Source organism: Lepisosteus platostomus, chromosome 3 (genome assembly GCF_059453375.1).
Source record: "Lepisosteus platostomus isolate fLepPlt1 chromosome 3, fLepPlt1.hap1, whole genome shotgun sequence".
In the NCBI taxonomy this organism is placed as follows: Eukaryota; Metazoa; Chordata; class Actinopteri; order Semionotiformes; family Lepisosteidae; genus Lepisosteus; species Lepisosteus platostomus.
This window is the reverse complement of record NC_142613.1, coordinates 71,627,808-71,652,462: the sequence shown is the minus strand read 5'-3', so window position 1 is coordinate 71,652,462 and position 24,655 is coordinate 71,627,808. Positions and strand designations below refer to the sequence as shown.

Sequence of the window (24,655 nt, the reverse complement as noted above, 5' to 3'; positions counted from 1 at the left end):
TAATGAAGTAAACAAAGTCAATTGTTGTGCTGAGTACAAGCTTTCATATTCTCCACATGCAACATAAATACATTTTTTTCATCCTGCAACTGTTTAAACTCTTTTAAATTTGACAAATTTAGCTTGATTACAGCTTTAAACCATTCACTACATTGTCTATATTTAACAACATATGGATGCCACCAAGGTCATCACTGACAGAGCGCAGTGGGACTATGGTCCAATAATCTGTTTGCCTTTGCTAAAGGTAGAATTATATCTTTCTCCACATGCCTAAAGAATGACCTGCCACCCACCAACAAAGGTCCCCAGGTCATGTCATTAGCCAACTGTGACCAGCACTCGCTGAGGGCTGCCAAAGGAGCTCATCCAGGACTCTCTCAGTGCTCAGTGACACCTCTGGCCTCCCAGGCTTCTGCGGGCTTTTGATGTCATTAGTGAGGACAGTGCCTTTCCTTTCCTGGAGTTGCTGAGCCTCCAGTACTGGGCTGTGTTTCCAGTCATGTGCTGAAAGACAAATGTCTCAAAGGTGGGTGGGTCTGAGGAGTCAGCCTCCACTTCCTCACTGTGTGCGGTTGTGGAGATTGCAGATGAGAATCGAGATATGGACAATTTTTCAACTGGCTCTTCCATACCAGGAAGGTGAAAATAATTGGCCTTTGTAGATTTTGTGATATAAAAAGAGAAGTCCGTTGATGAACCAATTGTAGATAACAGCTTTCAAAAAGCTTCCAAATCCTGGTGTACTGGTAAAATGGACATATGGACATTTCCATTGAACTGGTGCAACAATTAATCAGAAAAAAACATTTCAAAAAGGGTTTTGAAAATCCTGGTGGATGCAGGACTCCAGCTTCTAAAGTGTGAAGGAAATAACTTTAAAATCCAAATCAAGCCTGCATTGAAGAGAAGATTCCAGTTCTAGTGTGTCTAGTGAGACTACATTCTTATTCACTTTACTATCCTAACAAGGTTCAATACATTGCTCTGGAGCATGATATTCTCTCTTTGAAAATCCCTGGTGAGGATGTTGTTTGACTTAGCAGTCTGAGCTACATCTCTCTTTGTTTTAGTCCCCTTGCAAACAGAATGGACTGGTTTCGGTGGGTTTGTGTAAGGAACAGTTCTTTCCGGACCCTATGCGGACGACACAATCCGAAGAAGTGGGGAAATACTAGGAAAACGTCATGCAGGGATACGGGGCTGAAAACAGGGGGGCGTGCCCAAAGTGCGCTGGTGCACGGGGGAGGTGTGGCCGAGGCAAACAATCCAAAAGAGTAATCCATAGAGGGAATCCAAAAACACAAGAGTAAGTCCATAGCCAGGAGATCCATCCAAACAAGGAATTAAAACCATGAACCGGGTCGGAACCGGCAGACAGGGAACGGGAACAGAGATTAAAACCTTAACGGGACCAGGCGCTTCCAGGTCCCGGACTCGCACGGTGTGGAAACCAGATGCAGAGCCAACACCTGGACCCCGCGGACGGCACCCTGGCAGCCTGGATTCCATCGGGTTTTTTTTTTCTCCCTTTTTTTTTCTTAGGGCTTCAGAGCCGCCCTGAAAAGGAGGGGCGTACTGTCAAGATTATAGTCCCCCCTCCTTAAGGGTGCTCCAGCCCTTTCACTTTAGACTTAATTCTGTGCACCTGATCCCTTTTCCCAGCCCACCTTAAAAGCCAGGCGCTGACGCTCTCATCCTGGCTCTGCATCTGGTTTCTGCACCGTGCGAGTCCGGGACCTGGAAGCGCCTGGTCCCGTTAAGGTTTTAATCTCTGTTCCCGTTCCCTGTCCGCCAGTTCAGACCCGGTTCATGGTTTTAATTCCTAGTTTGGATGGATCACCTGGCTATGGACTTATTCTTGTGTTTTTGGATACCCTCTATGGATTACTTTTGGATTGTTTGCCTCGGCCACACCTCCCCCGTGCACCAGCGCACTTTGGACACGCCCCCCTGTTGTCAGCCCCGTATCCCTGCATGACGTTTTCCTAGTGTTTCCCCACTTCTTCGGATTGTGTCGTTCGCATAGGGTCCGGAAAGAACTGTTCGTTACAGGTTTGTCTCTGCAGTAGAAAGCTGTAGATGTAGAGCTACACAGTGGCAACTCACTTCAGTGTCACATTCAATCTTTTTTCTATACAACCATGTGCCAGTTGTGCTTGTATGGTATCCAGATTTCTGCTGTACCTTGGTATTCCTGAGATGGACCTGATCTCCCAGATTCGAATCAGGCTCTCTAGTAGGAAAATATATATAGGAACAAGCAATAGGTTTATTACATACTGAAAAGAGAAGAAAGAAAACACAGCATTTTGGCTGTGGAGCCTTCTTCGGGTGTGAGCTTTTTCCTTTGCAGCCTGCGCATGCTGATGCAGCTAACCACCTGAGTGTATATATATATATTATTTTTCTTCTATACTTTTCACCTGATCACTGTCTCTGGTTCTGAGAAGCTACCTTTGGGCAGTAAGTTTAACACTTTTACATCTGCATTTGTGCTGAAGAAAATTTGTAGTTCCTATAGCTCAAGAAGCACTTGTAGAAACCTCTCTTGCCCTGTTGTGTCGTTTCTCTATTTTTACTGAGGTTTGTGCCAAACCATTTGATCTTTTGTAACTGGGGCTAGATTTTCTATCTACAGACCCCTAGACAGTGGAAAACTGTTTGAACTCAGTATTGTGGAGCAGATGACCATTGTCAATGAAAATGTCATTAGGAACTACAATTGCTTTGCACTTAGTTGTTAGCAATAATTCCTTGGAATAAAGCCAGCTCTAGATTACTTGAGTAGCAATCTGTAACTCCAGTATCTTTACTGTGCAATCAAATAATCTGAATCTACTTTCTAGTAGGGTCTTTCTGTTACTGAATAAGGACACAGCTTGTACAAGTTCAGCTACTGTATATCTGATTGTGGTGAAACATTGGTAACATGTTACAGTCATCAGGGCTATAATGTGGTAATTTCCCTTATGAACTGTTCCTGTCTAGGCTAGTTGTTGTCTGTAACTTAGTGCAAAGTTGTCACAATCATATAAGTTTAGGCTCCTTTAACCAAAAAATGCTACTCCTATTTGGGGATTTTTGGCTCCTTATTATAAATTACCAGGTGGCAAATGTACAAACCAGCAACAACAAAGTAAAGAAGCAACACTGTTTGGTTCCCAATCAAAAACAATCTTCCCAGTTACACCCTCATATACACTAAGGAGGGGCTTAACTGGATCCAATAAGCAGAACCTGAGTACAATTAGCCCCCTGGGACCACCTCAGAGCAGAACAGTGACACTGTGGCTAAGGATCTGCATCTGCACCTGTAGCTGGAAGGTTGCTGGTTCAAATCCTGCGGTTGGCAGAGGAATCCTACTCCGTTGGGCCCCTGAACAAGGCCCTTCACCCCAACTGCTCCAGGTGTGCTGTATAAATGGCTGACCCTGCGCTCTGACCCCAAGCTTCTCTCTCCCTGTCTGTGTGACTCATGGAGAGCAAGCTGGGGTATGCGAAAAGACAAATTCCTAAAGCAAGAAATTGTATAGGGCCAATAAAGTGATCTTGTCTTATCTCACTTGACTTTACACTATTACTAAACAGAAGAGGAACGATGCAGCTCTAGCTGAGCTAAGAGCCTAGAACATGACAGGGGATAAAAACTGCCCAGAATTCTAGACCCATAACAGACCCCTCAACAATTTCAACCCATTATTTGTTATTGTTATTGTTATTGTTATTAGTTATTGTTCTAAGAAATACTTAAAATGAGGGGAGTAAAGTGACATCTTTGTAACATTATTTCTCCTGTTCAGCCATTTTCATAATCATTTTAAAGCATACCTGTTTAACTTTAAATGACCAGTTTATCACTACGCTACGCTATTAATACACTACCTATTGTTATAGCCCATTAATAGACTTTAAACAACTGAAATAAAAACATAAAATGATAACAACCCGTTACAAATTCGGCCTAGTATAGGTGTTACGAAGTGTCTTTCAGGACCCTATACAGAGGACACAATCCAGAAGGGAGTGAACAGACACGGGGAGGAGACGAGGAACTGGGCTGGTAGAGGAACTGGGGAGGGCATGACGAAGGTGCTCTGGGGGGCTTGGTCCAAGCGAACTGTCCATAAAGGGAGTCTGAAGGGATATTGTGCAGGCAGATGTCCAGAGTCAGGTGATCAATCCAAGACGAACAAGACAAAGTTAAAAGCCGGAGCAGAAGCCGGCGAGGGGTTGTAGACAGACGAGACAAAGTTAAAAACTGGAGCTGTAAATAAGCAGAAAAACGCAAAACAAAGTTTACTGAAATGAATGGGCAGCTGCAATACACTACATAGGATGCCAAAAGTCTCTGAAAATAGTTGCAGATAGGAGATAATTATCACTCTTCCTAAAGTTCACTTGGGATCCAAAATCGAGCACTGAAGGTAAAAAATGTCAAAGTAGTATAGGAATGCTAACCCTAACCCTAGCTGGGGTTTCAGAGCATTCCTGCCACCTGTTTCTGAAGCCCTCCAGTCATCAGAATGTAAAAGGTTAATCAAATCAAGTCTAAAACAATCAAAATCATTGAGGAAACCTCTTGGAAATTGATTGTCTTCAATGATTCATTTATTTTAGTAAATCCTTGAATAAGCAGAAAAAGTCTGCAAAAATTGTTTTGAAATGAGTGGGCATTTCTGGCTAATTATCACTCGTCCTGTAGTTCACTTGGGACCCAAAGTCCAGCACTGAGTTTAAAAGATATCTAAATAGTACAGTAATGCTAACCCTAACCCTAGCTGGGGTTTCAACAGAGCATTCCTGCCATGTGTCTCCGAAGCTCTCCAATCATAAGATTGGAAACGTTTTTTCAAACCAAAAAGCATGAGTCCAAAACAATTAAAACCATTGTAAAAAGCTCTTGCAAATTGATGGTCTTCAATAATGCGTTTCCTTTAGTCAAACTGTGTATCTGTATCAGAAATGGCTACAGATCATAAACACATTTTGCTCCTAATTGATTTCACAATTACTTCTGTCTCTGTGTTTTTTCCATGGTATTATCTGATTTGATTTATTAATTTAATTTCATTGCAATTATCATGTGCATGTGACTAAACAGCTGGAATGAAGTTCAGTGATATGTTGTAAAAACACAACTTCAGAACTCATTTGGCAGAGACACATTCATGAACTGTTTGCCATTGTTGGGCATGTTTGTTCACTTATGAAAGGTGGTGCCATTATGTGAGCATAGATTTTCATGCACAGCTGATGTTATGTTCCTGCTTTGACATTTGATCATTCACTCTGTGCTCCACTACTCTCAAATATCTGAGTGGCACAACGGGGACACAAGTAAAATCTCAGATCTCAGATGACAACTTCTTTAAAGGGCTATCCATCCAGGGTCTCTTAAAAGGAAGGAAATATACTTGTGCTAAACTCTGAGGAGATAGTCTGTAGTTTGTGGGCTGCAATTTGGCAGTTTGCAGTTGTAGTCATTGCAGTGAACCACGATAACATTATGAATTCAATTTTAGAGATTCGTGTTTGCAGTTGCTTAAGACCTTGGCATATAAAAAATAATGTTTTAAAACTTAACAAAAGCAAATGTATAAACAGCAACGTTTGGACATTCATATACTGATGCCAAATACTGTAACTGTAGAAAGTTTGAATTATGTAAGAAATATCAGATGGGAACTACAATTATATGGCTTGTACAAGGTGTATGTAAGAATCGCAGGTACGCCAAAAGAACTGCACCTCTTTTTACTTATTTTTTTGCACAATTACATTTATGGAGAAAAATAAGCTCCATCAAAATTACTTTTTTTCATTCAAAACAAAAAAAAAACAACAATCTCTGGCAATAACTAAAATACTGTTGTTGTAGTCAGGGCACCTGTGGGCACTAGTGGGGCCAGTAGGGGGCGCTCCCCATGTGGTCTGTGTGGGTCCTAATGCCCCAGTATAGTGACGGGGACTCTTTACTGTTAAAAGGCACCATCCTTCGGTTGAGATGTAAACCAAGGTCCTGACTCTGTGGTAATTCCGTTTCTCGGAAAGAGTAAGGGCTTCATCACTCTGTTCTCCTCCCCACTGATAGCTGGTGTGTGGTGAGCGTTCTGGCACACTATGGCTGCTGTTGCACCATCCAGGTGGGGCTGCACACTGGTGGTGGTGGAGGGGAGTCCCCATTACCTGTAAAGCGCTTTGAGTGGAGAGTCTAGAAAAGCGCTATATAAGTGTAAGCAATTATTATTATTTAGTGAGAAATTGGCTTAACCCACTTGCCTGAGGGCTGACCTGACCCTCCCTGCAGAGTGAGGAGTGACCAAGGGGCAGCTGCAGAGGAGGAGAGGTGCAAGACGTACACGAGGGAGAGAAGGGGATCAAGTGCTGTATTTATAGTGTTTTAGGAGAGGAAGTCACATCAGGAATGATTGCTAATTACTGACAGCCAAGTCTGATTGAACTTGGTTGTTCACATCGCTCCCAAACTTTCATTTCTAACTCCATCTAAGGGTATTTAAACGTCACTGTAAATCATTACATTTATTAATTTATATTGAGAGAGATCACTTTATCAGCCATATACAATTTCTTGCAATAGGAATTTGTCTTTTCGCATACCCCAGCTTGCTCTCCACGAGACGCACAGGAACATGGATATTCAACAATGATCTAGTGAGGTCATTAAGCCAGTTTCCGACGGATGGAGAAAGAAACATGCAGAAGAGCCTGTAACATGAGTGAGCGCCTGTTTTCAGTCCGACTTGAAAAAAGATTGTATCCTGGTATCCCAAACACTGAATGAGAGCCGGACTCCGAGTTTTATTCTGATTATGTTGCTGGCTCTGTTTTAGGAATTTGGGAATGTTGTGGAATCCTAAAGCTATCAACTCCTCTCTTATTTTAGGGATGCCTTTGTAGACAACAGGGAAATCAGTTCCTTTTCCAATTGTGAGTTCGTTTAGAGAGGGGGATTTAGTCTGTTTAATTAGGATCCTATTAGGATGCAGGGTTGGTTTGATTTCTTGTATTTGGATTATGACAGGAGTTCTGGTTTTTCTAAGTCAGCAGAAGGTGGGACTTTGAAAGTCAATCTAAATATTTGTTCATAGTGATTACCGTTGTATATTGTGTACAGTTGTGTGGTGTGTATTGTATATTATTAACAAATATTTGGCTAAGTCTGGGCCTGGTTACTCTATTATCAAGCTGTGTTGGAATATAAAATAAATAAGGCATATGCCACCACGTAACACTCTGCAATACCTTTTCTGGAAAGACTTATTAGTCCCAATTTTGCTTGCCTAGCAAGATGGTGTCAGCACCGGATGATACTCTTATTGTATATTTAATAACCACCCCATTTTGTGACACCCCCGGGTTTCTAACACTGTAGCGTGATTGTGATAGCGCCTATCAAATATTTGATCTAGTACACAATTAAAACAATACCAACTTGATGTGCCTGAAAGTGGTTAGACCAAATACTTGAGGTTTTTTTTATTAATAAGTGGGGCTTTCTGTGGTATCACATCTGCTGTTTGGCTAAGAGAGCAGATCCTTGGTTGCGCACTGCACCTGGGGAAAAGACAGTAGTGAGCAGCTGACCTAGGCTGGGAATTGTGATTGTTGAGAGATTTGTGTTTGATGTCGAGAGGCATTTTAGTATTCTGGGTTCCTGTACGTAGAGAGGGATTAATAAAAATTAATTTATTGGACTTATTATACACACTGTGCAAACAAACGAACAATAAGAAATGACTGACATTTGGTACTTGTAGATAAATTGGCGAAGATTTTTAAAACACTATGAATACTATACAGTATTAGAAGTCACATTTTGGATACCTCACCAGTAAGAGCACATAGGGTTCCATCTGATGTATTAAAGAACAAACAGTAAAAAATTAATGATCTGAGCACGTACTGTACACCAGCAGCACCAAAGCCAGCTGAAGTGTCTGCTTTGTTCCCCTCTGCTGCTGACAGGATATGAAAGATGAGAAGATGACATGGAGAAAGGCTGGCATCTGGCGGAACCGTTGAAATGATTGATATCAGCTGAAAGGCACCCTTAACATGTCAATAATTTATGAAGACATGATGAAACTGATTCCAATTGGAGAAGTGAGCACCTCAAAAATAAGTTCTACAACGGCGAACCACATGTAGGTACACTGCACAATCTTAATGTAAGGAAACGATTATTCCTAACTCCGAATTTGAAAACAAAATGTAAAGTTAACTCCAAAACAACACTCATACTGCAACTTTTAAGTCCAGCAAAAACGTAGCTGTAATCTGAACTAAGGTTTCGTGTACTGAATGGAAGGTTGAACCATAGTTCTATCGCAAAATGTCCAAATGTGCTACTGTTCAAATTTGGAATACCTTTAACACAGATAGTATTACACCTCGGTTTAATGATTTAATGAGCAGCAAATGTAGGGCTTGGAAAATGGCTGAGGCTAGGGTCAGAATACCTTGCAATGTATTCAAGTCACGTTTGTCCATTTCATATTCTTTCTGTATGAAGTAGTTAGGTTTTAGTGTTTTAACTCCCCTTAAATTAAGACTTGAATTATTGTTCCAACATTTGTCCTGGAACAGTGTGAGTTACGTTTTAAAAACTTTGTCACTTTGAGGTTGAGGGACTTTTTCATAGGCAAAAGCCAACATCCAGCTCGCACAAGTCTTTCAGGCTAAACCTGAATCTCACATCATACCACCTTAATTAAGCCAAGTGAAATGCAACTGTAACCCTGGCAGAAGTAGAGGTTTTATGGTATTTCGAAGCCTTATACACTACTGCTAGCTACATTGAATACTCAATAAACACTAACTTTAATACCATCGGTAAGAGATTATCGAATGTATCACAATTCAACATCAGTCTTTCTACATTTACTGTATCTGTATCTCTGTTTCATGAGAACGAATCAATTCCTGCTAAATATTTAATAAAAACATATGAAAGCTTATTAAAGATTTGGCCCATCCAGCTTGTTTGGTAGCTAGTAGTTGATTGATCCAAGGATCTTGTTTCTTGAAATAAACCAGGGAACCAATTCCACAACATTTTCAGTAAAAAAGTCCCTCCTGTAAAAATCCCATTTCCAATGATTATCCCATTTCAATGGGATAGTGTCCGTTCCTGGGCTCAGTCTGTTCTCCATCAGCCCTTTGTAACTCCACGTCCAGCCAGCCTTTCCACCTTCCACACTGTGTCTCACGAATGAATTCTCTTATTCCTCAGCCAGCTGGGAGCTTTTCTACATCACGCGATGAAATAACAACTGGAAACAGTGGCAAGCATTTTCGATGTTTTTCAAGCAAGTGCCAATGTTTGGCAATGAAACTATAATGCAGTAAGTACTGTACAGGCTCTACTTTGAACCAGGTGAGACTGGCTGATGAGATGGGCTACTGGCTGGAGTGCGATTTACAATTGTGACCATCTTAGCAACTCTTGACAATCATCTTTATTATAGAGCATAAATTATGTGTAGTGTAAAACTGTTTTGGAATACTTGGAGTAACAGCATTTCTCCAATTTTGAATAAAATGGGGATGAAGTACAGTATGTAAAATGTAATGTTAAACCTCCATTGTTTTTCAAAATACTGGATGGATATTTAAGAATTAAACTCAGCTGGAAAGGGACAATACAAAGGATCAGCAGGAATGAGAAAACAGGAACAACATCCATCTGTTGCCTAAATCAGGCTTCAGAAGAAGAATTTTGAAATTGTAGTAGAAAATGTAGGTTAAATACAGTAGGTATCCTTTCTGCAGCATTAATGCTTTTTGAGATGCTGTTGTCCAAATTTAAAGCTTGTCACATGAACTCTCTGAACAGAATCAATTTGCAATCTGATTAAATTAAAGAGTAGGTGAGGCAGCCATTCTGGTTAAAATAGGACCAACACTTTTCAAGATTTGTATTGCACAAGCAACAAAGAAAATGATAACTAGGGAAAGCTAGATTTTTCCTTTTTCTTTAAATAATGGATCTACAGTAACTGATAGAACTATATTTCAGTTCTTATTAAAACACTCTTTTTAGGTTTTATTATATAGTAAAACATAATTTAAAAAACAAAAAAATCACTTTATTTCGGTGTCTGTACATAGGTAGGCTCCAATTCGCCACATATAGATGGCAAACAAAGGAAATTCATCAGACAAACAAAGAAAACTCTTCTGCAGTCTCTGATGCCACACTCTTAGCTCAGAAGAATCCTGAGGAACTGGTCCAGCTCCTCTTTCATCAGTCTGGAGAAGTTGTTCCAAGATCCAAAACAGATAGAATGTGTTCTCATACTTGGCAATGTCAAACTCTGGAAGCTTTCGGCTTTGATTCTGAAAAAATAAATAAAAGCATGCAATGTTAAAATCTAAAGATTTAAAAACATACAAAATGCAAACTTTTTAAATGAAAAGTACAGCTATCATAGTTAAAAGATTCTTTTTTATTTCTACATCAAATTAAGGGAAAAGCCATGGTATTATGTTGAGCTGTTTTAAAAGCTTCTAGTTATTGATTTTGTGGTTGCAGCCTAGATCAAAGGTTGAGAATAATGGATACATTTTGATTAACTACAAAAATGATTTTGTAGCAATCAAATATGCCAGTTTGTACCTTCACAAAAAAAAAAATCTGCTGCTAAAAGCTCGTCATAATCCTGAATTCATGAATTATTAAGCATGAATCCACATCCTCCCACCTACTAAATGCATGGCAACTAGGTTTAATTGGCTATTCTAAACTGTGCCTTTTTCCCTTTGCAATGCAGTAGCTGGGCAACCTGCCCAGGGCCAGAGCAATCAAGATATGAGATAAGATCACTTTATTGGCCATATACAATTTCTTACATTAGGAATTTTTCACATACTTCAGTTTGCTTTCTATGAGACACAGACAGAGAGAAGCTTGGGGTCAGAGTGCAGGGTCAGCCATACAGTGCCCCCGGAGCAGTTGGGGTTAAGGGACTTGCTCAGGGGCCCAGCGGAGTATGATTCCTCTGCCAGCCGTGGGATTTGAACCGGCAACCTTACAGCCACAGGCACTGATCCTGAGCCACAGAGCCACCGCTCTGCCCTCAAGTGCTCTCAAATCTGCTCCGGATTGCCCTCAATAACAGATCAAGCCGTCTTCTGCTGACGTATTATGAAACTACTGATCACTTCCTCACAGTATCAAGGAGGGAGAGAAGGATTAGAATTGAAAAACTTTTCAACAAGTTGCTCTCCTTCAAAGCCTTCACATTGCTACAATACATCTCAAATTTAAGATAACTACAGTATATGATCTCCCAAGTCATAAGGTATAAATAATTCATGACCATCCAAAACGCCCACAGCATAAAATGGATCCTTAATTCGTAAACACAATTTTTGAACTTCAAGGTAGCGTTGGCCTACCTCATTCCTTGTAGCAGAGTAGGGTTGGGCGATATGACCTCAAATCAATATCACGATAATTTCACACATTTACCTCGATAACGATAAATTAACGATAATTTTTTGAAACCCTTGAAATTATATGATTACATGATAAGCTGAAAGATCATGTTTTAAATATGCGAAACTATTAAAGCTTTGTAATTGTCAGGCACCGCAATTTGAGAAAAAATATTTTCTGGAGGTCACAACGTATCTCTTGTCAAGGGTTTGAACGAGTCTTTTGAAACCACTGTGTTCCACTGTAGCAATTGGGACCATGTCCTTCGCTATTTAGTATGGAATGTTAGTTATTTCGTTATAACTGCGTGAATCTTTTGCGTATTGAGTGGCATTAGTAAATGCTTGTGTTAGAGACAGCTGTTTGGGGGAATCATTTTGGCCACGAGTGCGCTTGTCAGACTCTCTCGTTTTTTGGCCATGCACTCTTCGTTTTCCACAACATGGTTGTGCTTCAAGTGATGAAACAAGTTGCTCGTGTTACATTTGGGCGCAGAAACGGTTTTCAGACAGAGTTTCCATCTGACTCCGCTTTGTTCAGTATCCTGTTTGCTGAAGCCTAAATATGACCAAACGATCGACACTGCGTTTTGTTTAGATACCAGCTCGTCTTCATTTGTACTTGAGTCATCCCTGCCTGACTGGGGTTCAGCATGAGCCCGGCGCGCTTCCTTGCGTTTTGAATGAAGAAGGAAGGTTGGACGATGGAGAAGCATGTGACTGGATATGACGACTGTGTGTTTACTTTTTTAAGCAGACACTCATGAAAGCACAATAGCAGGGAGAGCCTTTACCGAAAATCCAGACATAAGCAAAATTAGGTCAGTGAGAGATTCTTAACGTCGGTATCGATACATTTTCTATATATCGCCAAGCCCTATAGCAAAGATTTTTTTAGATTCTTTCACTTGCTGGAGTATTTTTAAATTTAGGATACTTTCCCTTGCAAATTCTACAGAAACATGCAGTCAGGTAGGCATCTGTCTTCATCAGTGAACCATATGCCATTAAACTGTGTGGGTGCCATATTGAGGTCCGACTAATGGATATATAATTAATTTTATATAATTAATAGAAACAGTTTAGCGTGTATTAATTCCACGTTAGTTTTAACTGCTGCTTTTGTGTGGGTCTGTTTAAATTCTTCAAACTGGATTTTGAAATGAAATCCCTCAGATGCGTAAGAAGTCCTTTTGGAATATGACCAGGTGTCAGGCTACTTGTACTTTTCAAATGAGAAGTTTATGAGCCATACTCCGTGAAATTATTTTGTTCTCTGCATTGAGAGCCAGAAAGGATGACCTAAACCCTGCTATATCACTGGAAAAGAAGAAAAAAATAATACTCCTATTCCTTATCTTCACTTCAGAGACATTGACCTTTTGGTGCTTGACTTGTCATTTTCTAAAACGTTTTTCACATTTATTAATATGATTCTTGCGCTCCAAATCACAGAGGCACATGCATAACTTCCACCTGGTGCACCACAATGATGGCACACAAAGCATTGTGGGAATTAATACAGAGGCCAAGGGACTCTGGATCACATCTCAGAGCGGACTTGCTTTCTTTCAAAAAATGGCTGGATGAGATTCTCAGATCTTGTCTACTAGCAACAAAATAAGCCATACAGACTTATTGTTCACTTCTTGTTTGTACCCTTTCTATTACATATATCATCGCATTTGAATGAGACAGCACTCCCCTGTAAAAAAGACTGATTTTCCTCAGTTATGTGAATTTCTTAAATGTAATAAATTTAGATAGTGGTGGGTATAAAAAGTGGGGAACTGAAACTGAAGGTCAACTGCAAAGGAAATAGTTAATCAAAATTGATCACTGATTTTCACAAGAAAGGAATGTTTTTTTCTCTAGATATTGATGTGCATACAGACACAGATGCCAGTATATTTGAACATGTTCACATTTGATTTGAACTGAAAGTACTTACCCGTCAGTGGCACAAGTGTGGAATAGTTAAATTGCACTTGAAGTAGATTTCAGTAGTGTGGCATGCTGAAGGCAACCATGAAAAAATAAAAGACCATCTGACAGGTGCAACACGCATGGTGTACTCTACTTAAAAACTGCTGAACCCATGTACTGTAAAATAAAGTATGGTATTTTGTATTGTGATACAAATATAATTCCAGAAACTCTACATCTCTATTTACTGGGGCATTATTGAAATAAAAATGGACATTTCACCAAACGCAATGTTGTCAAATGAGCTCCATAAAATGCTTAATCGCAAATACAAATTTAGATTCTCACCTCTACCCGATGGTACACATGATTCGGTCTGGGATCTGATTACAGTAGTTTAGAAACCATAATGTGAAGAGCCCAGAAAACATATAGTATAAAGAAAATGAAGAGAGGCACAAAGCACAGATTTCACCACAAACAAATTCTGCTCACATCTTCCACAAAAGTTCTGAAACGTTTTACAGACACCTAGAGTAATATCAAAGGCAGCATGTTCAATTCAATAGTCTGAAGAGAATAAAGGATATTCAACCAACAAGAAGTTGAAAGTAGTAGATTCAGCTTTTCTGTTTTATAACCATCCCCCAACTAACCTGCAGTCTTTAAAGAGATCTCTGACCAGAAGCGGGATAATGCATGCTGCCATTTAATGTCTAAGTGTTAGCCTCCTTTTATACTAGTTTATAAACAGGAAGCCTCTGGAGGCCTCTACATACAGTGCAACACCTTGTGAAAGTACTCAGTGTCTTCTTTTGGTGACTCATTTTGGGGATGTATTTTAGTCAAAACCTGAAGACTCTAACTGAAGTCTCCTAGGAAATGTCAGTAAAGACTAACAAGAAGAAATTGAAATCTGTTGATTGCAGCTGCTTGTCATTTTGAGTAAGTCTCTATTAAGCACAAACACTGGCTTGGTGCAATTTTTGCTGCTTTGGGTTCACTTATGGATAGCAGCTTTAATAATAATAACAACATCGCTTTATTTACCCTTTACAATTTCATTAGGAATTGTCTTTTCGCATACCCCAGCTTGCTCTCCATGAGACACACAGACAGGGAGAGAAGCTTGGGGTCAGAGCACAGGGTCAACCATTTATACTGTACAGCACCCCTGGAGCAGTTGGGGTGAAGGGCCTTGCTCAGGAGCCCAAGAGTAGGATTCCTCTGCCGGCTGCGGGATTTGAACCGGCAACCTTCCAGCCACAGGCGCAGATCCTTAGCCACAGAGCCAACGCTCCGCCCTTTAAGGTCTTTCCACAGGTTCTCAATAAGATTAAGTAAGGACTTTGATGGGGCCACTCAGGAACATTAAACTTTCTGCAGATCATGTTCCTGCAGAAAGGGTGGTTTTGGCTCAGATTTGGATCTGAAGCAGGCTTTGTTACAACAGTGGACAGAGCTGGAGAGAGCGCTGCAGCAGGCAACAGGTCCTGACCCACGCGCAGGGCTCAAGGAGATCCTGGAGCGACGAGCAATTAAGAGAGAAACGATGGAGAGGATAGCAAAGAGCAGACAAGGAGACCGAGAGAGAGAAAATTGTAAGTCGCGTGCCTGAATATAAGCAGATAGTTGAAAACTCCTCTTGATTTAATCAGATTTTTTATCTCGGTCGAGCAAAAAAGAAACAGCAAGGGGGTAATGTGTCAGCAGAAGCTAACAAAGCAGCTCTAAAGTCAGCGCGCCGGTCAAGGAGAGAATCCTGCCTTATATATCCCGATTAACGGGATGATCCTCCAGTGGATTGGCTGCCTGACTGGAATATATATAAGGATATTAGGTTCGATTGACTAACATCCCGACCTCGTTTGCACGAGGTTTGAGACCGGCTGCATTGCGTGCAAATGTGCTGGTCACTACTACTGTAGCAATGGCAGGACACAAGGCACTCCCAGCGTGGGTGTGACAGGTTTCTCTCATATGTATTCGCTAGAATTTTGTTTCATTCATGTTCACATCAACATTGACAAGCTTCCCAGTCTTGGCTGCTGAGCAGCCAAACTATAACCTAATGCTGCCACAACCATGCTTGAAAACAGAGAAGGTGTTGACTGAGTGATGCTTTTGGGTGGGTTTGCATTAGATGGACCACTTTGCCCTTAAACCATCAAGTTTCGCTTATTGTCTTATATGACCACAAATCTTTTGCCGCATGTTTGCAGTATTACTTAAAGGGCTTAGCCGAAACATCCAAAACTTCCATGCGGGATTGACGTGTTTTTGTTTTCCGTTACATGCAAGTCCCCTTGTGGGGTGACTGGGATATTGTTGACGTATAGACAATTTCTTCCATCTCTGCCACTGAACTCTGTAACTCTTCAAAAGTTGCTGTTGGCCTCAGGTGACATCCCAAACCAGTGTCTTCTTTGCTTGGCTGCTCAGTTTGGTGGGACAGACTGAAGGATGTGTCCGAGTACCTTCCACTTCTTAATTATTAACGTCATTGTGCTCCTAGAAATTTCAAAGACTATATAATATGTTTCTATACTTGGCTCCAGATGTTTGTTTTTATTCAACTTTATCCCTGAGTTGCTTTTAAAGCCCCTTGATCTCCTTGTTTGAATCTATGCCTGAAATTCACTACCTGACTGAAAGAACTTACTGTACATATGTCAGGTATATTACTGTGAAATCACGTGAGCCGGTCTTACTGCACACAGACAGACGTGTGGACTCATCAGAGCAATTTTTTAAAACTGCATTACTGTGAGTTTGCCACAGCAAAGGGTTCGTAAACTAATGCAATTGTTCGAGTGTGGATCTGCAAAGGCAAGATTAATTCCACACTGAAAAGTAGATACAAGAAACACGTGTTGAGCCTTCTTCACGTCTACAGCTAGTTAAAAGAAATAAGCTGAACAATAAACTACGCAGTGGAAAAGGAAAACCATAACGCACCGAGCAATGCCTTCTTATTCATACATTAATCTTAATGTTTTCACTCAAGCAAACTAATTTTCAAAAAAGTTCCAAGGCAAGAAAATCTCCATTAAAAATTGTTTAGCACTTTAATGAGGCCAGCGGCAAGGCTCTGTATAACTGGTGTCCCCGAGATATTCTACAAATTAGAAAAAAAGGGAAGCAAGTATGAGTGGAAATATTATTAAAAGGTGCCCTTTGAAATACTAAAATGAGCCAACAAAGAATTACTGAACATTGTTGTGTTTCTCAAAAGGCAAGAAAAAACACTTATAATGGCCATTGATCATTTAGACCCTTACTTTAAATGCCAGAACCTTCTAGTCATCGCAGGAACAAAAGCCGAGAAACTCACAAAAAACGCTGAGAAGGCAGGGAAATCAAAGAGATTTTAATGAGATGTTATTTAAAAGAATACTTTTGGAAGACCAATCCATGAGTAGGTGACAAAGGACAAGCACATCAGAGATGCAATAAACAGATTAAATTAAAATGGAAGAATAATCAACAACAGCAACAGCTTGTGTAAAGGTTATTAAAAAGTATCCTGAATAAAGCAGAATCTTATTACTCAATGAGCCTGAGTCTGAGAAAGGAACATAGCTTGTGTTACTGTCACACTATAAAGTTAACTATATGTGTATGTAGCAGGGCAAAAAGGAAATTAACTGTAACTGCCTTTTCAGTTTTAGATCAGCTCTGCAATTAAACTTCCCAACTTGTGAACAGATCGAGGTCTTTTAAAGCCAAGGTGCTGACTAGGGCTTTTGGGATAAAATTAGTTTCCAAACGCTTCATCGAGCGTGAAACCATTTGTGTATCGGGGGTTAGAATGTGATGAGAAAGTAAGCTTCTTCAGGATAGTGATGCAGGGGGCATCTTGTACCACTACCAGAACAGAGGGAGCACAGACAGGGGTGCCTGCCTTCCCAGGAAAGGCAAAAGTAAACAGTACCTTGTCGCCACTCCCAGACACACTGGTCACATCCGTCCGTGGCAGGATCTCTGGGTCTCATTCACTTTCTCACACTCGATGAGGCCAAACACAGCAGCCTCCATAATTATTCACACCTTCAAGGAACTGTGCAAATTGGAAGCAAGAGATGTACGTGCTGTACGTACTGTATAAACACGACACCTGTCAAAGGCCATACATTTCTAAATGCCTGGTCATTAAAACAATTCATACCCCAGAAATACTTTTTGTGACCCTCCTTTGTTGCTGATAACCTTGAGGAGCTTACTGAAGCCTTTTAATGGTTTCTTAAACTATTCATGAGGGGTCTTTCACTGCTCCTCCATGCAGAACTTCTCCATCCTCTCCAGACGCATGATCTGCCCTTAAGATTTATTTTCTTCAGCTCATACAGTAAGTGTTCTACTGCAGACTGTGATAACCAAACACGAACAGTGATTTTTATACCCTCTTAACTTTTGGGCCATTGAGCTTGATACATGCTTTGTACAGTTATCATACTGTGAATTCCATTCGTGACCAGAGGAGGCAAACCAACCTTAAAGCAGAAGACAAGTCATCTGTATTCTTCACACGAGGGAAGACAGTTATTTTCAATCTGAGCTCCGCCCTTCTGTGCGATTTGTGTTTATTAGTGAGACTTTCCAAAAAAAAAAACAATTTATGGTTCAACCAAGCATATCACATGGATCCAATTCACTCGAGGTGTCAACTAATTGCTGTTTGGCAGTGTCATATCTTTTCTCTTTATTTTATTTTGAACCTCTGCCACAAACCCCAGACTCAATGTCGACTGACAAGTCTTGGAAACTCTGTATCCCGATGATGCCAGGGTTTTCTGAGGATACCCAATTGTAGCTCTTGGGTTTGAGTTATCTTCGCAAACCACTTTTCTGACTAGATATATTTCATGATGGGCATTGCAGACAAAACTGGGATTTCTTATGGATTTTTTATAGCTGTCACTAATTGTTAATACGGTGTAGGCCAATACTATTTAACTTTAGATCTTTAGACAATTCTGTGTGCTCCCATGTTCATGTGCCTAGTGTTTTGCTTTTGTGTTTGGCCTCCCTTAATACTTACTAGAAATACTGTAAGGGTGACTTAGAGAAATGCCTAGAAGCTTTTCAACATATTTAGAGGGTGTGAATTTAAACATTATTTTAAAATATTAAATTATTTTTTATGTTTATGCTGCTATACTCTGCACTCCTTTTCATACCTTTTATCATACTGTACTTTCATTTATGTATGTTGAAAAATGTTGATGTGCATCTGTTATTATTTTGGCTAAATTAACTCCTAGTTACAGTTCATCAGTTAAAGCGGTGCAGATACAGAAAGAAGCCAATATTAACTTTTACACACGCTTTGAGAGAGCAAATGAAATCCTGCTATCTTTCCGTGCAGAACTACCAAAATCACCTTCAATCCATCTTTGTCTTGGATCAGAAGCTGGTTCTTTACCTTCCAATACTATGTATAGCACATAAATATCAAGTGCAACAATTTTTGACAGTCCCATTCACAGGTTTAGAATGGAGCTTTTATTTTCAAAACAGATGAATGGCTGTCTCCCCTGAAGACCTTTTTGTTTCATAAAAAGAGTCTGAATACTCTCCAAAACGCTTCAGTGAAAGGAAGAATGACTGGATGATGGAAGACATATTGCCAATGCTGAGCAGTGCAGGAGCAATTATTGTGGAGTTTTCAACAGATTTACAACAGGAAGACTGTAAAACAGTTTCCCCCGACTGTACCCAAAACCCCAACCCATACCACAGTAAGGTCTTTTATATCTCCCAAACATACCACTACTTAGCACCATGTGAGAATGAGTTCTTAACCACAACCAATTAGCTAACTGCCACCCAGTGATCTCATTTACAGGTGTCACATGATCGCTGATGACCCTTATTGGCCAACACTCTCTTTACAGTCTGCTTCAATGCTTTCTTTCATTTCAAGCTGGAAAAGAACCCATATTTCACAGCAGGGGTGCTCTGCCACAGCATGTCCTGATCTGTGTTTGTAATCTCTCTCATTGTGCTCTTTCCTGTTGTATCGGTGTCTAGGATACTGAACTCAATATACACAATAAGGAATATGTCATGTGAATCATGTTTTGAAATTTCACATTTGAGGTTTTACAATTTGTAAAGGTTAATGTATATAGCTGATATGTTGTGCTAGTGATATTTATGGACATTCACTTTAAATCAGTTAAGCTCTTGATAAAAACAAAAAACACAAGATTTTACACAGGTCTTTTGAGTACCTTGTGCCTTATCTCTTTCAGTCAGGTACATTCTCTAAAAGAATGACAATCTCAAACTAAATAAGATGCATTTTCTCCTTCTATCAGGTGATATCCTCAGAAAACTCCCATCATGCTGTTACAGGAAAGCTGATTTTACACTACAAGAAATACAGTCCTTTTATAACTTGATTTAACATACTTTCTAAGGATTTTCTTTCTTTTTGTTTGGTAATTGAAACACACACACCCAAGTCTTGATAGTTTTTTTTCTTTGTAGGGATACAGAGAATTCTCCTTTCGAAAATACAGAAAGAAACTCAAAGGCAAATCCCTGAACAACAACATTCAGTACCTTTGCCATTAAAGTATACAATAACTTGTTTGATGGTACTTGTCATCACCTTTTCTAGACTTACACATGAGGTAGACTTCGTTGTATAGAACAGATTTTGTAGAAACAATATTTAAAATGAGTGTTGAAACATATTGGTGAGAGATACAGTGACACCCTGCTATACTCCCAGTCACCTAATAGAAGGTTCAGTAGTGGTGCGTTTCAGCCAAAGTCAGAAAGCAACTGCTTTAGTGTCAATTTCTTAATCCCACATCTGCTTAATTGCACCTAACAAGAACCAGCTCTGGAAGTCTTGCAAAATATCTGTGCTTCCAACATTCTGGGTTTTTTCCTCCCTCACCTCGTCCTGACCTAATTTATCCTTAAAATGCCTTTTAAAGCATGAAACCTAAACTAGGATACTGAAAAAAAAACTTCGATGCAAAAAAAAGTATTTGTGTTACATCCTGCTGAGGCTTACATCATTTAGGGCCTTAATGCACATTACTAATTTCTTTTCAGTATAATTTAGCTATAACTTTCTTAATTATATGGTTGAGCCTGAGTGTCCTTGTTGTTTTTTCATCTTGATGGCTTACAAGTGTTCTGAGAGGTTCTCTGTTCCTGGCTGAATAAGACAGATAATCTATCCACAAACTACAGACCGAACTAAATTATAAATCGAGGGTCCTCATAGTCCCATCTCTTTCACTTGCACCGCAGACCTTTGATATCTATCGTTTTAAAGACCTCCTCTGCTCTTTTAAGCTTGCTTTGAAAGTCCTCACTGCCAAAAATGTAATAGTATCTCTCACCCCAGATGACCATGACAGTCACAGAGATACAATTTCTCAATTGTAAAACAATACAACTATTGCAGAAATCAAACTCTGAAACAAGAAAACATAGTAAATCTATTTGGTCTGTGCTATGTTTTTTTTATACATCTTTCCTAATATTAAAATGTTTTTCCTAAGGTGTGGATAATTAACTGTTATTTCGTTTCTATATTCCAAACTCCAGCCCAAAAGAAAATGAAATGAACTGATGTACAATTCTGGCTGGCCACTTGTAACAGATATCTTGCACTTTACAGACTGTTTTGTTTTGCTTTTCTTTCAGCATGCATGAGAGCACTGCAGAGGAGTGGCTTCCTCTCTGGTCTCATGACGGGTAGATTGGGGATGGTACTTTCAGTGAGGTGCTTTACTAGTTGTTATAATACATTGTTATACATTGTTATAATACATTGTTATACATTGTTATAAAACATTGTGCTGTATTTTTACGTTATCAAATCATCAATTTCCCAACGAGATCAATAAAGTCTTATCTATCTATCTACTCCCATTGCTCCAGCCCACCCAGCTGTATAAGCGGGGACCCCAGGATAGCTAGAGAGGTAACCCTTGTGATGGAGGGGGAGTTATGTACGCACCATTATCGGCTTAGCACCACGGAAACCAGGAGATTCTTTGGCCCGAAGTGTCTCGGATACAGAACTGACCCACATCCCGTACACAGTAAAACGTACTTGAAGAGACAGACGACAGAAACACATTGCTCCCTGGGGTAACTCTGGGTTGTACTAGACAACGTACAGGCACCTCATCTTATCAGGTGAGCTTTCTGGAAACCTTATAGTGGAGAGTTAAAAAAAGAACGAACCCAAAAGCCTCATTTGGAAGTCATGATCAGCAGAAATAATCACAGGATATATTATATCAGATCATCGGCAAAGCAGCTTGAAAAAGAAGACTTATGATCTGTCAACAGTGTTTTATGATATGATTAGCAAAATGTATTCAGCACCATCTGTAGTTGAAGTCCTGAGCCTCTAGTTTTAAGCCTGAAGTAATGCAGTGAGTACACCTGCAAAGCATACCAACAGAGTGTCTGGATTACCAACACATTATTCAGATATTTTTAATAATATAGTAGTTGTTATAATACATTGTACTGTATTTGTACGTTATCAAAGCTTTTGTACTCTTATGTGTAAATGATGTATCACTGTTAGTGGTCTGGATTGGATAAGGGCATCTGCTTATATAAATATAAATCATAACAATTTACAAATCTGATGACTAGTAGGTACTAGGTATTAGAGAGCAGTCCTGTCCTGTGAAGGGTTTTTTGTTGATCAGAAACTATCCTTACCTCCCGAAACTATCATTTTCTTTTAGCTGCAGTACGTTGAATCCATCTCTAAGGAGAGCATAGCTTGAACTACAGTAGGGCTGAGGTCAACAAAATAATTTATAAACATATCAGTTACAGTGATCTATAGTATTTTGTATAGTTACTTTGTAAAGTAATACATTATCCCTTAAAGCAATTAAACTTCTTTTCCATTTCAAAGATAATACATTTCTCAAATAAGTAAACTGTAACCGTAATTGATTATTTTTTAAGGAAAAACTGATCCTGAAGCCCAGCACAACTCAAACACCTTTGTTCTTAAAAAAAACAGGTGCCTTTTTTATAACACTGTATGTTAATGTATGTAATGTATATTAGTGCCTGTGTGATTTGTTCTATCAGTAATACAAACTATGGCACCAATGACTGCTTAGTTTCTGCTGTAACTGTGTAGTTTTTACAGTCAGGCTTAATATCTAATTACTACCTCTTTATTAACGAAAATGATAAACAAAAATAAAAAAATGCACCAAGAAACAAGACAATTTATCTTATTTGATTGCATTTTGCATTATGTACATACATATAGAATAATCATTTTTGGTACCACACTGGAAAAAAGCAGCAGGTATTTCATAACTTCTCCATCTGGAACCCTTAGCACAGATTTATTCAGCTAATAGAAGGTCAATAGCAGTGTCCTTTCTGAGTTCGAAAGCACTTCAAAGCAGTCTCTTTGATATTTCATCAACTGTCAAGTTCCCTTTTTTCAATGGGGATCTATTTATACTCTTTCAGCCTGGCCTGTAAATTCTCTTCTGAGAGTCCATTAAATGAATGGGCTTGCTATGAGTTGTTGGAGAGTGGGAATGGGCCTTTTTTCAAATTTTATCTATTTATCTTAAACTCTAGAACATCTGCTATAACTGCCCTAGTGTGGTTAGGTACTGTTAGAACCTACATTTTGAAAGGGTCTAATCAAAATTTGGCCAGTACATTTGGATGAATTTTGAGATAACGGGGACATTTTCTTGGCCTTACCTTTGATGTTTATTCCTGCAGTGCTACAGCTTTTTAAATATCTTTTTCTGCCTGGATGGAACAATGCCTCTGTAACAGCTAAAACTACTTTAGTACTCAAACACTAGTGTTGTTATTTTCATAACTGATGGCAGAGGCTGAACTCCGGGATTCAGACGTCACGGGTTAAACCTGGATCGCGACAGCAGGCCATTGTGACTGCAATTTGCCAGGCAGTGGCAAAATTGGCCAAATACTGCCAAGGAGTTTGAAAGAATAGGAATAATTAATCAGCAACGGCTCTCATAGCACACACAACAACGCCTGTGGACTTCCATGACCAGTAGTCACAAGCGCGTTTACATTGCTGTTGGTGAGCGATGTGCCGCCTCTCCTCCAGTCAGCACTATGATTGCTGGTATGAGGTATGAGGAAGGTCTACCTGTAACTTGGTGTTGAAAGAACAGTTGCTCGTAGGTGAGTGGGGAGGAGCAATATTGGATATTCAAGCAAGCAGAACAGCGTATTGGAAGCACAAGGCAAGCTGAATTCTGCTCTTTTAGAGAAAGGATATCTTAGTCTGCCATAAAAAAAGGAAAGGGAAATCCAGCTTTTCTTGGATGGCTTTGAATTCTGGAACACAAAATCTTAAAGTCTGCGATTTCTATGAGCCGCAGCTGTGGTGCCAGTCCCACAGCCTTCCAGCGCTGTGTGCAGCGAGTGTGTGTGTTGGGTGGCCATGGTACTGTCACACATCCCATTCTGCTCTTTCTCTTACCTCTGCTCTAGCTGCAACACCTCATACTCAAGAGGCCATCTGTATCACCTACTGTAGATCAACACTGGGACACTGGACATTTACAGTAGCTGAAGCAGCATTTTGAAGTACATTAATACGTCTGTGGACCGGCGTAGACTCAGAGCAATGAATGTGTTTTCACAAAGCAGGGCAACACCTGTGCAAGCTGATTAAGCTCAGGAAGGAAGCTCAACAGTTAACAGCTCATTGCAGCTGTCAAAGGAAGGATTGATACCATATAAAATAAACAGTACAGTTTTTAAATGAACAGTTACTTTGTAATTGTATAGCTGAGTCCTGTGCTCTGGTCCAAGACCATCGCTCTCTGCAATGGGATATTCACAAGCAGCGTAAAGTCCTGGAGCCCTTTAGTATAACAGCCACAGCATGATATATTTACAGATTTACAGGCAACCGCCTATAGAGTTTTACCACTGTATGAAAATGGACCCCTGTTCTCTTCACCGTGAAAGACAAGTTCTTTTGTGTGCACTGCAGTCTCACAAGTGAAATGGATTTTGTAAACAAATTATAAAATAAGGTTTTTTAAACTTATTTTCACATAAGTAGGGACCACTGATAAGCATACTTGTCAATTCCACTTATTTCAAATACAGTCTGATGTTTATAAACAAGCAACCAATATTATTTTTGCCGACGTAAAGTTCTTGGAATCACTCTCTTTGTCCAAGACTGATGCTGAGCAGCACTTCTTAATCTTATAAAGACCAATGATTAGATGCTGTATAAACA

At 39.8% G+C, this 24,655-nt stretch overlaps 1 protein-coding gene across 2 annotated transcripts in view; it reads right to left on the bottom strand.

Annotated features, from left to right (window-relative positions):
* Positions 1–10,056: 10,056 nt before the first annotated feature.
* Positions 10,057–24,655, bottom strand: part of mei4 (meiosis-specific, MEI4 homolog (S. cerevisiae)) — a 79,438-nt gene continuing 64,839 nt past the window's right edge. For both annotated transcript variants that reach the window (XM_088626704.1, XM_088626707.1), the window contains one exon: positions 10,057–10,362. In XM_088626704.1, coding sequence (XP_088482830.1) covers positions 10,108–10,362 — 255 coding nt within the window. In that variant the 3' untranslated portion in view covers positions 10,057–10,107. The remainder of the gene's footprint in view (positions 10,363–24,655) is intronic.